The sequence below is a fragment of the Lacerta agilis genome, chromosome 3, assembly GCF_009819535.1.
Source record: "Lacerta agilis isolate rLacAgi1 chromosome 3, rLacAgi1.pri, whole genome shotgun sequence".
Classification (NCBI taxonomy): Eukaryota; Metazoa; Chordata; class Lepidosauria; order Squamata; family Lacertidae; genus Lacerta; species Lacerta agilis.
The window spans coordinates 100,345,773-100,357,910 of NC_046314.1; the positions used below are offsets into that span (position 1 = coordinate 100,345,773).

Here is a 12,138-nt window from a genome sequence, read left to right on the forward strand (position 1 = left end):
TCATTCTCTCATTCTTGTGCACACTACACAGTAGCACATGTGCATGCGTTGCACAAGCACATGTGCTGGTAAATACAGCTGGAATTTGGTACGCAGAGAGATGCTCACGACTGCCGCTGAAGATCTCCTCCCTCCACCAGTCTGAGGATGCCGACCCGGAGCTCCATATCATCTCTTATGGGATGTAGTTTGTACTAAAGATCCACCTGCCTCTATATATTTCTCTGTAATCATATATATCACGAAGTTGGAAGGGATCTAGGTCATCTCAATACTCAGTGCTCAATGCTCAATTCTCAGCACTCAGCTAAAGCATCCCAGATGGTCGTCCAGCCTCTGCTTAAGCATCGCCAGCAAAGGAGAATCCACAATCTCATGAGGCGGTCTGTTCCACTGTCCAACAGCTCCTAACCTTCTCCCATTGAATCTAGCCATGCGTTCTGGAGCAACGGCGAACAAGTCTGCTCCATCTTCTGCATGGCAGCCCTTCAGATAATGGGAGACCCCATAATTTCTACTTTTGCTAGCATTGCTTTTTTCCCAATTCAAGGCTGGTTTAAGCACATCAAGGCAAACCCCTGCACCACTATATTTTATCCTACATGTGGCTTGGCTTCTCTGATGTTTTGAAAGTTGGATTTAACAAGGCACACTAAATTTCAACTGTAGCATGCGTACACATGCATACAGGCATACATAATTTTATTTGCATGCCGCCTTCCCGCACTTCAAACTATGCTCAAAGTGCCTTACAACATGAAAACAATACATAATTAAAACATAACAAAAATAGTGATGGACAATAAATAAAGCATTTAAAAATGCACAGCCAGACTGAACCGTTTCCACACAAATCATATCAATAATAGCAAAAAAAAAAAAAAAAAAAAAAAAAAAAAAAAAAAACCCAACAACTCCCTCAAAATGATAACCCACTGTAGGGCATGTCATTTTAGGGGGTGAAACTAAATTTTTGCAAATTTCTTCAGGTAGGGGTCCTAAAAATATGTTTTTGGGTGTGAGGAACTCAAGTCCACTCTTATTTTCGCTATTGGACATGTAGCTTCATTTGATGGCGAAGCACATAGACTGCTTTTGAAAAACTAAAGAATTTAAATTTTACCTTCTGAAAATGTCAGGTAATGCTCGAAAACAACAAGAACAGCAGCAACAACAACATAGTATAACTGCAAGTACTTGGCAATAATTTCTAATGATTTTTAATTAGATTAATTTAACCGAGATATATTTTAAAATTCCCAAATCATGTTACAAACTTTTTAACACCCCTCATTTTTGAAAGTTGGAAAATCCAACACACCCTAATAATAGCCCAGCCCAAGAGTCTGTTCAGCAGCCCCAGGTTTCGCAGCTGGAGTCAGTCAGGGCCCTGCCCTTCCAGGCGAGATGGAATGGCTTGCAAGGCAGGGAGCAGGTCTTCCAGGTGTCACAGCCAAGATGATCTCTCATTGCATCATAGTGAGCATGTTAGGGAGTCAGTGAACACTATTTATCATTAATAGATCTTGCGTTTTATTTGGCATGTGTTATGAACTCATTAATGCTGAAAATGTCCAGTAATAAATTGCTGCCGTCCTGTGCGAAATGACGGAACGTTCTGACATTTAGTGACATATCTTTAAGCATCATCACTTATCTCCTCCCTGTATATCCATCCCAGTTCCCAAGGGTTCCCTGGAAGAGGGACTGGCTTTTAAACTACTCTGAGAATTGTAGCTCTGTGAGCAGAGCAGGGGTCTCCTAACAACTCTCGGCACCCTTAACAAACTGCAGTTCCAAGGATTCTTTGGAAGGAAGCCATTGCTGTTTAATATTGTTTTAAATGTATAATGCAGATGAGGCCTGGCTGTGTGTGTCCATTTTGTCAAATTTCTTCCCCAGGTTATAGGATCTTCCATCTCTGCTGCTGTGTGTGCACATGTAGACACACACACACACACACACAACCCATCATCATAATAAATGTATTGCTTGTTTGTGAACAATGTGAACATTTTCCCATGGCAGAACCGTCTTAAGCATATGCAGTGCCGGAGTGCAAAGATTCACACGGCGCCCTCCACCCCCCCCCCCAGGTTGTTCAGAGTTGTCAACTTTTTAAGGAGGGGACCCCCAAAGTTGTCGACCTTTTCTTTAGGAAATGTTCCCCGAAGTTGTCAATCTTTTTTTAGGGAGCTGACACCGCGCTTGTCTCTGCTCAGGAAAAGAAAACAGGAAACATAAGGAGCCCGGCACAACAAACCAGCCCGAGGCGTTGGTGTTGGTGGCTACACCAATCCCAGGCACGTGCTGGCCGGCCGCCTCAGCTCGCTTGCCCCCAAACTTGTGGCACAGAAAAGCCCGCAGCAGAAGAGCCCATTGCTGCGCTCCAACTGACAGGCAGGCTCTTCCCCAGAATGCAACTCTTGGGCCCGGACTCTCGGCCTGGCGCCCCTGAGAGCCTGGCGCCCGGGTGCCCCACATCCCTGGTGCCTATGGTTAAGACGGCCCTGTTCCATGGCATGCTGGCAGGTTTGCAAAGCGATCGTTTCTATCATTTGATGGGAAAGGTTGTAAGAATTTCCAGGGTGGGTTGTTTTTCAGAGCCACGTTACACACTTTGCTGAGCTCCATTTGGCAACGGGCCCTTTCCACCGTGTAATCTTTTATTGCAACGTTTGCTATGTACTCTTTACTGTACTTCACTGTCAAGGGATTAAAGATTGCCTCGCTGATTAACTGTGCTGCTTTTCAATTACGAACCCATCATTTCATCAATGCTGGAAAAGTCAGGGCTGACAGACTTGCGGGCATAAATGAGAAGGGATTTATTCCGCCCGTCTCCCCTCCTTTCTCCTCTTTTAGTCCTGGAGAGACACACTCAGTTGCACTGCTGGCTTCCGCTAGCCTGCCAGGACCCTCGCATGGGAATGTGTGGAAAGTGACTAGGGTTGCCAACTTTGGTTGGGCGAAATATGGGACAGGCCAGGCAAAATAAAGCACAGCAGCTGTTGGACAGTCGGCGAGGAGGAGGAGAGACTGCGGCTGCCAAGGCCCAGCCCTTTGGGATGCGCTGGCTCCGAGGGGCAGGCAGAGGGCAGGGCCCCCTGGGCAGGAAGAACGAAAGAGGGAGCGGAGCGGAGCACAAGGAGTCTTGATTAAAAAAAAAAATGCTTTGTGTGTCCGTGTCTAATCTAAAATGTATTTATTGGTGTGTGTTTTCCTTTTTGTAAATATTTTGTTGTTTAGTCGTTTAGTCGTGTCAAACTCTTCGTGGACCAGAGCACTCCAGGCACTCCTGTCTTCCACTGCCTCCCGCAGTTTGGTCAGACTCATGTTGGTAGCTTTGAGAACACTGTCCAACCATCTTGTCCTCTGTTGTCCCCTTCTCCTTGTGCCCTCCATCTTTCCCAACATCGGGGTCTTTTCGAGGGAGTCTTCTCTTCTCATGAGGTGGCTAAAGTATTGGAGCCTCAGCTTGAGGATCTGTCCTTCCAGTGAGCACTCAGGCCTAATTTCCTTCAGAAGGTTTGGATAGCTTTGAACTTCTTGCAGTCCATGGGAATCTCAAGAGTCTCCTCCAGCACCATAATTCAAAAGCATCAATTCTTTGACGATCAGCCTTCTTTATGGTCCAGCGCTCAAAATACCAAAGGTTTAAATAAAATCAGGATTAAGGGTTTTTTTCCCCCAGGATGGTGGCGAATATGTGTGTTGTGTCACATTGGTGTGGTGGAAATGCTCTGCTGGGGAGGGACACAAATGGGGGGCCCGAGGAGGGTCAGTTGTATGTGTGTGTTTGTGTGAGAAATGTACCTATTTTCATCTGAGGAATGTTGGTGGGTATGTACAATGTGCTGCTATGTGATAAATCACTTGCTTTCATCTTACCTGAATCTCCCACCATTCATTATTATGAGAGAGAAAACCCAGTATCTTCTCTACTTTCCCTAAACCTGGGGTCTCTACTTACCTTTTCTCCTACACCAAATCCATTTTTGTCCCCCTCCCCCAATCCAATGGTCCCCATGCAGAATAGTACTTCCTTCTGTTTAATGCAGGCAGTACGGAAATTCAGAAATTGCGTATCATACCTAAACTGTGCATAGGAGTGTTGGCAGCCTTGCAGTATGCTGAGCAAGAGAAAAGCACCTGAAATTTTGGCAGAAAACTAAATAAAACACATCACTGTGCTTTGGAAATGAACTTTCTGTATGCACCGGAAATGGATTCTGATTGGGGGGGGGGGGTTGAGACAGAGACTGCTTAATATTAGGGCAGTTTTCTGGGGCGAATGGAGTGTGTTCTGGGGAGCAGTTTCTGTGCTTATTGGCAAGTAGAACACTCTCTTTATTTAAATATTTCTAAACCAAACTTTAATGTGAAAATGTCACAGGGCAGTATCCCAACTAAAAAGACAACATTACAGTAAGGAAGAATTAAAAATGCCAAGCGCATCATTGACAGCCCGGTCAGTAAAGGATCTCAGGTTTGAAAGGCCTGTGTGAACAACACAGTTCTTCCAAGATGCCTAGAAACAGGCAGGGATGTCTTTCGCCAAACTTCTACTGGCAAGGAGTTCCACGGGGCAGCAGCGCCTGCCATGTGAAAAGCCAACCCAAGCTCAGCGGCATGGGAGACCACCGAAGTGCCCCATCAGAAGACCCCCTGCGGAGCATAAGGAAATCAGAGGTTGGGTGGCCATCTGCCAGCGATCTTTTAGCTGTGATTCCTGCATTGCAGGGGTTGGACTAGATGACCCTTGGGGAACCCCTTGCAACAAGTCCCTAGTGCTCTTCCCATCCAATTGGAAACGAACCTATTTCATTGTTAGGGTTCAGCTGTGGAGTGAATGAAATGGAGACATAAGAGGCTCCTGGGGGTGGGGCGGGGTGGGGCGTGAAGGGAAGCAAAACCCCTTCCCCTTGCTTCTCAGTAACTACAACCTATCAGTGGCCCCGATCCGTGGGGGGGGGGGAGGGCGCCACAGGATATGGTTTCCAGGGAACCCCGATTCTTCTCTTTCAGAAGTCTCAACTCTGCAGAGTTAGCACTAAGTCAGGGGTCTGCAACCTTTAAGACACAAAGAGCCACTTGGACCCGTTTCCAAAGGGAAAAACAACAACTGGGAGCCGCAAAACCATTGTGACATTTAAAACAAATATAACGCTGCATATATTGTTTCTTACCTTAATGCAATAATAATAAATAACGTATAGGAGCCAATGCAAAGTATAATTAGTAAAAACAACAAGAATAAGTTATTACTTTTTTGCATTGACTCAGGGGCGTACCCAGGGTCAAAACTAGGGGGGGGGCAAGCCATGGTCATTCAGGTTGTGACATTTCAGCACGGAAAGGCGAATGAAACCAAAATTTTAGGGAAATTATATATAATTATAGCAGTGCTTTATTACAGTAGTTATTACAATTATTTGCTTGGTTTTTTTAAAATTTTATTCTAGTTACATGTCTTATACCAGGGGTGGCCAACTCCCAAGAAACTGATCTACTTTCAGCAGTGATCTACCCCCGTTTTTTGGGGTTCAGCTCAAAGTTGTTTTGGGGGGTTGTGGTGGGTGGGAGAGAGGGCTTCCCCCTCTAAGATAGGTTGGCAAGCGAACTAATAAAGAAAGAAAAAGGGGGGTGGGAATGGAAAAGTGGGGTGGAAAAATATAAATTGGGGGTGGGGTGGGGTGGGGAGAATATCTATTAAAAATATGTAGTAGTTTAAAAAATAAAAATAAAGGGGGGAAATCTTTTTCTTCTTTTTCCTTTTTTTGAAAACAAAAACAAAAGGGGAAGAGAAAAGAAAAAGGGGGGATAGAGGGAGAAAAGGGTAATAATAAAAATTCAAATAGAGTGGCTGCAGCAGCTGTGGGGGGTGTTTGTTTGTTTTTCGTTTGTTTGTTTTAAAAATGGGATTTCTCCCCTTCGATTAAAAAAGGAGGGGAGGAAGAAAAAGAGGGGGTGGGAGAGCAAGGCAAAAAGCAAAAAAGCAAAAAACAGGTTTGGGGGGGGAATCACGCCAGGCACTGCAGCGCGCCGGCCTCGGGGCTCCGGGCCCCCGAGCCGCCCTTGGGGCCGTCTTGAGCATGTACACCGCCCGCAGCGAGCGCTGGCGAAGCACTGGTTGGCGAAGGTTTCAGAAGCAGCCCGGACGTTTTCGCCGCCCCCACCCAAAGCAGCTCTACTTCATCCTGTCGGCGACCATCACCGCCCTCCCGTCACAGCAACGCCTGGCCCGCCTGCTCCGCCCTCCGCGCGGCCGCTTTGAAAAGGATTCCGCCCGACAGGGGCCGCTCCAATCGCCGCCGCCACCTCCCGCCGCCTTTATTATCCCGACTCTTTTCTCTCTCTCTCTCTCGATAACTCGCAAAGCCCAGCTCCTTCTTCTCCCCGCCCTAACGCCACCCTCATTGGCATGTTCCCCTCAAACAGGAACAGGCATCCCGACGGCTCATTGGCCGGACGAAGCATCGCTCTCCCGTGCCCACCTCCCGCCTTCATCCTGAGGGCTACCTCGGCGGTAAGGCCCCAGCTCCGAGCCAATCGGCACGCCGAGGTGGTAAAAGCTCAGCCCTCCCCACACGCTTATTGGTGTGAAGAAGTCGCTTCCTCTCTCTGGGAGTGGTCAAGGTGGACATCAATCTTGGGTCTGTCCTCGGGAACCCCGAGAGGGCTGAGAAAGACCGCCCAGCTGTTCAACGTTAATGCGGATTATTCATGGTTTTTTTGGCCCTTTTTTTGCCGATAACCATTTAATTATTATTGAAAGGGCATTGAAAGGGGGCATGCCGGAGCCGCGGGAGACCTGTCAGAGAGCCGCATGCGGCTCCGGAGCCGCAGGTTGCTGACCCCCGCACTAAGTATTGAAGAGGTGACATTTGCTTGTACTTGGAAGCTGCATTGCCTAACTAAACGCCTTCCTCCTTTCTCCTTCTGCCCAGTCCGCGCACGCCGTCTCGGTGCTCAAAGAATGCGTGAAGCTGCGTCCCGAGGACCCCACCGTTCCTCTCCTGGCCGCCAAGGTCTGCATCGGGCCTCTGCACTGGGTAAGCAAGCTGGCGCAGTGCTTGTTACATAATGCATTAGGTGCCGCATTGACAGCAGCAGCAGCGTTTGAGTGCGGCTCAAAGAGAGGAGGAGACAAGAGGCGGCGGGTGTGTGTGTGTGTGGGGAGTGAGCTTGAACAGCTGCAAAATTACAGCTCTGCACTGAAAAGCGGTGAGAGGGTCCCCTCAATACTGTTGAGCGAGGAACTGCCTGCTCTATCCAGTTTCCCTCCAAACAGAATACGAAGGCTTGGTTTGTTTTTCTCCTGTGCAGCCAGTCCAGTATGCATGCTTTTTTTTTTTTGATGGGGAGGGGGATAAGCCCACACACTCCCACCACGCTGCAGTCAGACATTGCACCCCTTAGGTAGGCTCAGGATTGCTGCCTACATGTATCTAGGGAGCAATTCTGCTTCTGAGAAGGCTTGGTTTTCTCCAGCTGGCAGCTGGATCCCTTGTTCTTGCTCCCAATGTCACAACAGCAGGGTCTCTCTCTCTCTGTGTGTGTGTTTAAAATGTCAGCCTTGTTCAGATATACCCTCCAGTCACCGCGAAAGGGGTGGCTGGGAGGAGCCGTGGCTCGGAAAACGCCGATAATCTTCAGCAGCAGAAGCATCTGCCTGTTGTTTAGCTGCTTGGGTTTTAATAAATTCTCAGTCTGCCAATGGCATCTCCACCAGGTGGCCCTGCAGTCAGCGGTGGATGATGATCATTGGAAATACCAAGTAAAATAAGAAGTGGCAAGCTGCAGGGAAGGGAAATAGGCGGTTGCCAAGAGCTCGGGGGCTGATTAATTGTCTTGCTTTTAATTGACTTGACTGAATAATTAACGGGTTGAAATAAATATTACAGGATCACAATGCGGGTGATGGAACGCCTCATGCAGGCCTCGCTTTTTCCTCGACTGACTGTCACAGTCAAATAAATACTTCCAGGGAGGAATTTTTTTAAAAAATATTATTGTTAATATTTTATGGTGTTGAATTGCATTGTGCTCCTTTGCGAGGGGGCAGCGCCTTGCTACGTTTTAATATTGCAGTAAGTAAGTTATTCAGGTAGTGGCACGGACAATTCGATTAATGGATGCAGATTAAAGGAACTTAAGGATACACGTGTGTGCAGTAGAATAAAGTTTTCATTCTTGAGGTTCCACTATTGTGTACACTTCCCTGGGGCCCCATTGAACACAGGAGAAATTACTTCCAGGTAAACCTGCACAGGATTGAACCGTTAACATGAGAAAAATTCTGGAATCCTTTTGCTATTACAGTTCTTGGCTGTGGGTTCTTTTATTTGGTGGGGGGGGGGCTGTTTCTTTTCTTCGTGGTGTTCTGCAAAGCATTTATATGCTTATTTTTATAGAATAATTTTAAAGCCTTCTTTTCCACCCAAAATTGGGCCGGCATTGAATGTAAGATGGCAAAACACCAAAAAGGGCAAAAATGCAGTAACTAAACAGCAGCAGCGATATATCAGTAAATAATCAACGAGCATCTCTGTAAGAAGCTGTTTTCGGTTGCCTTCTGAAAGTGCTCAAGGAGGCAACTGGTTCAGCTTCCCCCGCAATGAGTTCCAGTGTCTCGAAAAGGTCTAGTTGCAAGTTCCAGCCCTCAGTGCAATGGATGTGTCAGCAAACCCCCCTCCCCGCAATCGGCGGGATCACAGGAGCGTTTGCAGTATAGGGAACCTCCTGTGCATTTCACCAGCTCGTCCTCCCCCCTCCTCTGCCGGAAGATACCATTCCTCCAGTGGGGAGGGGGAATCAGAGGCAGGAAGGCGATGCAGGGGCTCTGACAGGATCGCAGAGCCTCAGCGCCAAGGGGAAAGCAGGGAACAGGGTCATGTTCCCACGCTCCGAGGGCACAGGCCGGAAGGACGCGAAAGGGGGAGGCGGGGGTTCAGAATCCTGTGCCTCTTTTGCTGGACAAAGAACAGGAAGGGGTCATTCCTGGACTCTGCGGAGGGTTGAGATGGACGTTTGAACTTTTGCTCCACTGTATATAGTTGTACGGGACCCAGGTGGCGCTGTGGGTTAAACCAGTGTTTTTCAACCACTGTTCCGCGGCACACTAGTGTGCCGCGAGATGTTGCCTGGTGTGCCGTGGGAAAAATTTAAAAATTTGAAAGATTAAAAAAAAACAGCCAAACAGACCCAGGTTGGGCACTGAATAAAGTATTTTATAATTTTTCATATTTCTGTTTACTTACTATTTCATAATAAAGTAATTATAAAATACTTTCTTAGTGTTTATTTGATTCCTATTCAAGAGAATTACTTTATATATAGTCAATATAGGCACAGAGTTAATTTTTTTAACATTTTCTAATGGTGGTGTGCCTTGTGATTTTTTTCATGAAACAAGTGTGCCTTTGCCCAAAAAAGGTTGAAAAACACTGGGTTAAACCACAGAGCCTAGGGCTTGCTGATCAGAAGGTCGGCGGTTCGAATCCCTACCACGGGGTGAGCTCCCGTTGCTCGGTCCCAGCTCCTGCCCACCTAGCAGTTCGAAAGCACGTCAAAGTGCAAGTAGATAAATAGGTACCACTCCAGCGGGAAGGTAAACGGCGTTTCCGTGCGCTGCTCTGCTTTGCCAGAAGCGGCGTTGTCATGCTGGCCACATGACCCGGAAGCTGTCTGCGGACAAACGCCGGTTCCCTCGGCCAATAAAGCGAGATGAGCGCCGCAACCCCAGAGTCGGACACGACTGGACCTGATGGTCAGGGGTCCCTTTACCTTTTATATAGCTGTACACAATAAATAACTTAGTTTTTAGAAGTTCTGCGTTTGGCTCTTTACTCATGAGCAACCACTGAACATGCTTACAGGATGCATGCAGCTGCGTCTTCAAAAAGCAGCATGCAGGAATAGACTTTGCTTAATGAGACACCTGTTATAGAAGATGACACACACACACACACACACACACACACACACACACACACACACACACCCTCCAGTTTTCCTTTGGTTTCTACCCTCACCCACTTTGCTTTTTAAACATAAAATAGTTTGGAGTACAATTTCAGTGCAGATGTCACGGACTCGCTGGATGCAGAGGAGTGGTGTGAGGCACCAACTGCAGATCCCCCCCACCCCCCGAGGAAGATGGCTCAGAGTCAGGGGATTGTCGGTGGGATGACCGTGAGTGGTCGGAAGGAGAAGACTGGGAGGAGGAGATGTCAGAAGCTGGAGGGGCAACAGGGTTTAGTGAGCAGGAAGAGTCTGTGGCAGAGAGAAGTCCACAATCGGAGGCAGAAGCAGAGGCTGGAGAAGAGGGGGTACAAGAGACAGCTGGAGAATCCGGGGGGGGGGGGTCTCCCCACCCCTGCTGCAACCAGCTCGCCTTCCCTCTGGTTTCCGAGAAATGAAAAGAGCAGAATAGAGATTGGTTGTGTGCAGACACAGTTCGAGACTTTTGAGTGGGGAAAACCCTGGAGAGGAGGAGCCTTAGACCTCCAGTCCTCACAACTGTGTCATTGGGGCAAGACCTACTGGCAAGGGTTGCTGAGACCACTAGGCCTGAATTGCATTTAGGTTTACTTGAATGAAGAGTTAGCTTCACTGGCTTCGGCAACTTCTTACTTTAGTGCTAACCTGCGTCTGACTCCAGCCTGGACAGTAGATGGCAAGAGGGATGTATTAAAAGAACACCCTGAAATATGGGCAGCATGTGCATTTAGTGTGTGTGTGTGCCCTTCCTGAATGCACCAGTTTTGCTCCTGCCATAGAGCTTCCCTTCCTCTCTCAAGACTGAGTGGTAGCCATCCATTTAGAATCTAAGTCTTAGATGGGGTGTGTGTGTGTGTGTGCTTGGGAATATCTTTAAGGAGACCTATTTATAGGCTACAGCGTCAGATTGTGGGAGGTTTCAGGAGGGTGGGAAAGGGAAAAAAACTGTGTTCCTCTCTCTTTCCTCATGCTCTTGTGAAAACTCTTCCACTGCATCGCCTTGGTGAATCCTGAACACAACCACTGTAGTGCTTTGCAAAGGCACAGAATATTTCAGGCCCCCTTACGATCAATCAACCTAACATGCCTGCAAACCCTGCTTTTGGCAGGGAACTGTGTCTTCACCCCCCCCCCCCCAATATCTGATGTCATATGGGCAGGTGGGTGTGGCTTGACCGAAGCAGCCTTGGGGGCCGCAAATGGGGAGACCTAGGTCCGCAAACCAAAAGTCTTATAAGCACTATAAGGCTTCTGTTCCAGCCTGGCTGGAGCCCTGTAAGGAACTTGGCATGCTCTGCAACATTTAATTGTAGATGCCAACGGTACGTGAGAGACTATACCCACCGGCTTGTAAAATAATTCAGTGCACAAGTTAGCAGAAATGGTTAAAACACCATGCATGCCCTCGTAAATTCTACATGGTCCCCGTCGTTTATCAGCAGCTCTGCCTCCTTCCATCAGCAAAGTATAATACTTCGGCATTGGGAGGACTTCTTTCCTAAATACAATGATTACAGTCATTATGCGTGTTCAAATTGCAGAGTAATAAAATTAGAATGAGATCACCGTCAGTGGAAGTCCGGCAGGATAATTTCTCCACTATTGGCAGCAGTGTGAATAGCTAGGTGTACCTAGGTATCTGGTTGCGGCCATTTAATGGAAAATTAACAACTTCTCAGCTAGGAAATATCAAGGCACTTCATTTTTCAGGAAGCTTTGCAAAATGCGACTTATTCTGTGTATTTCCAGCAAGCTATAAATATGCTGTTAGTTTTTGGAATAAATTTAGAAATGTAATTGCCAGTTAGCTACAGAAAGAGAGAGGAAGCCAGAACACTGCATATAAGCGAAAAGCCCAGTGTTCTTTCCCTGTCTAATGTTTATTCTTCGGCGTGGTGGGTATAGCTGCTGAGCTTTTTTATTGTGCTCAGGAAAGCTGTACTTAGAAATCTCCCCCCCCCCCTCTTTTTAACTGCTTGGAATAAACATCATTTTAATAATTACAGCACGTTTGGAAAAGCACAGAGCACTTTCTCTCTCGCTAGTTAATCAAGCTGCCATTTAATTTACTTTCCTGCCCTTGTGCTGTGAATCTCAGGATGCTTAAGAAGCAGAAATGAATATTAATTGGGC

The 12,138-nt window shown here is 47.3% G+C and overlaps 1 protein-coding gene across 1 annotated transcript in view; it reads left to right on the forward strand.

Annotated features, from left to right (window-relative positions):
* Nucleotides 1-12,138, forward strand: part of TTC7A (tetratricopeptide repeat domain 7A) — a 162,065-nt gene that overhangs the window by 53,991 nt on the left and 95,936 nt on the right. The window contains exon 11 of the mRNA XM_033144919.1: nt 6,951-7,055. Coding sequence (XP_033000810.1) covers nt 6,951-7,055 — 105 coding nt within the window. The remainder of the gene's footprint in view (nt 1-6,950; nt 7,056-12,138) is intronic.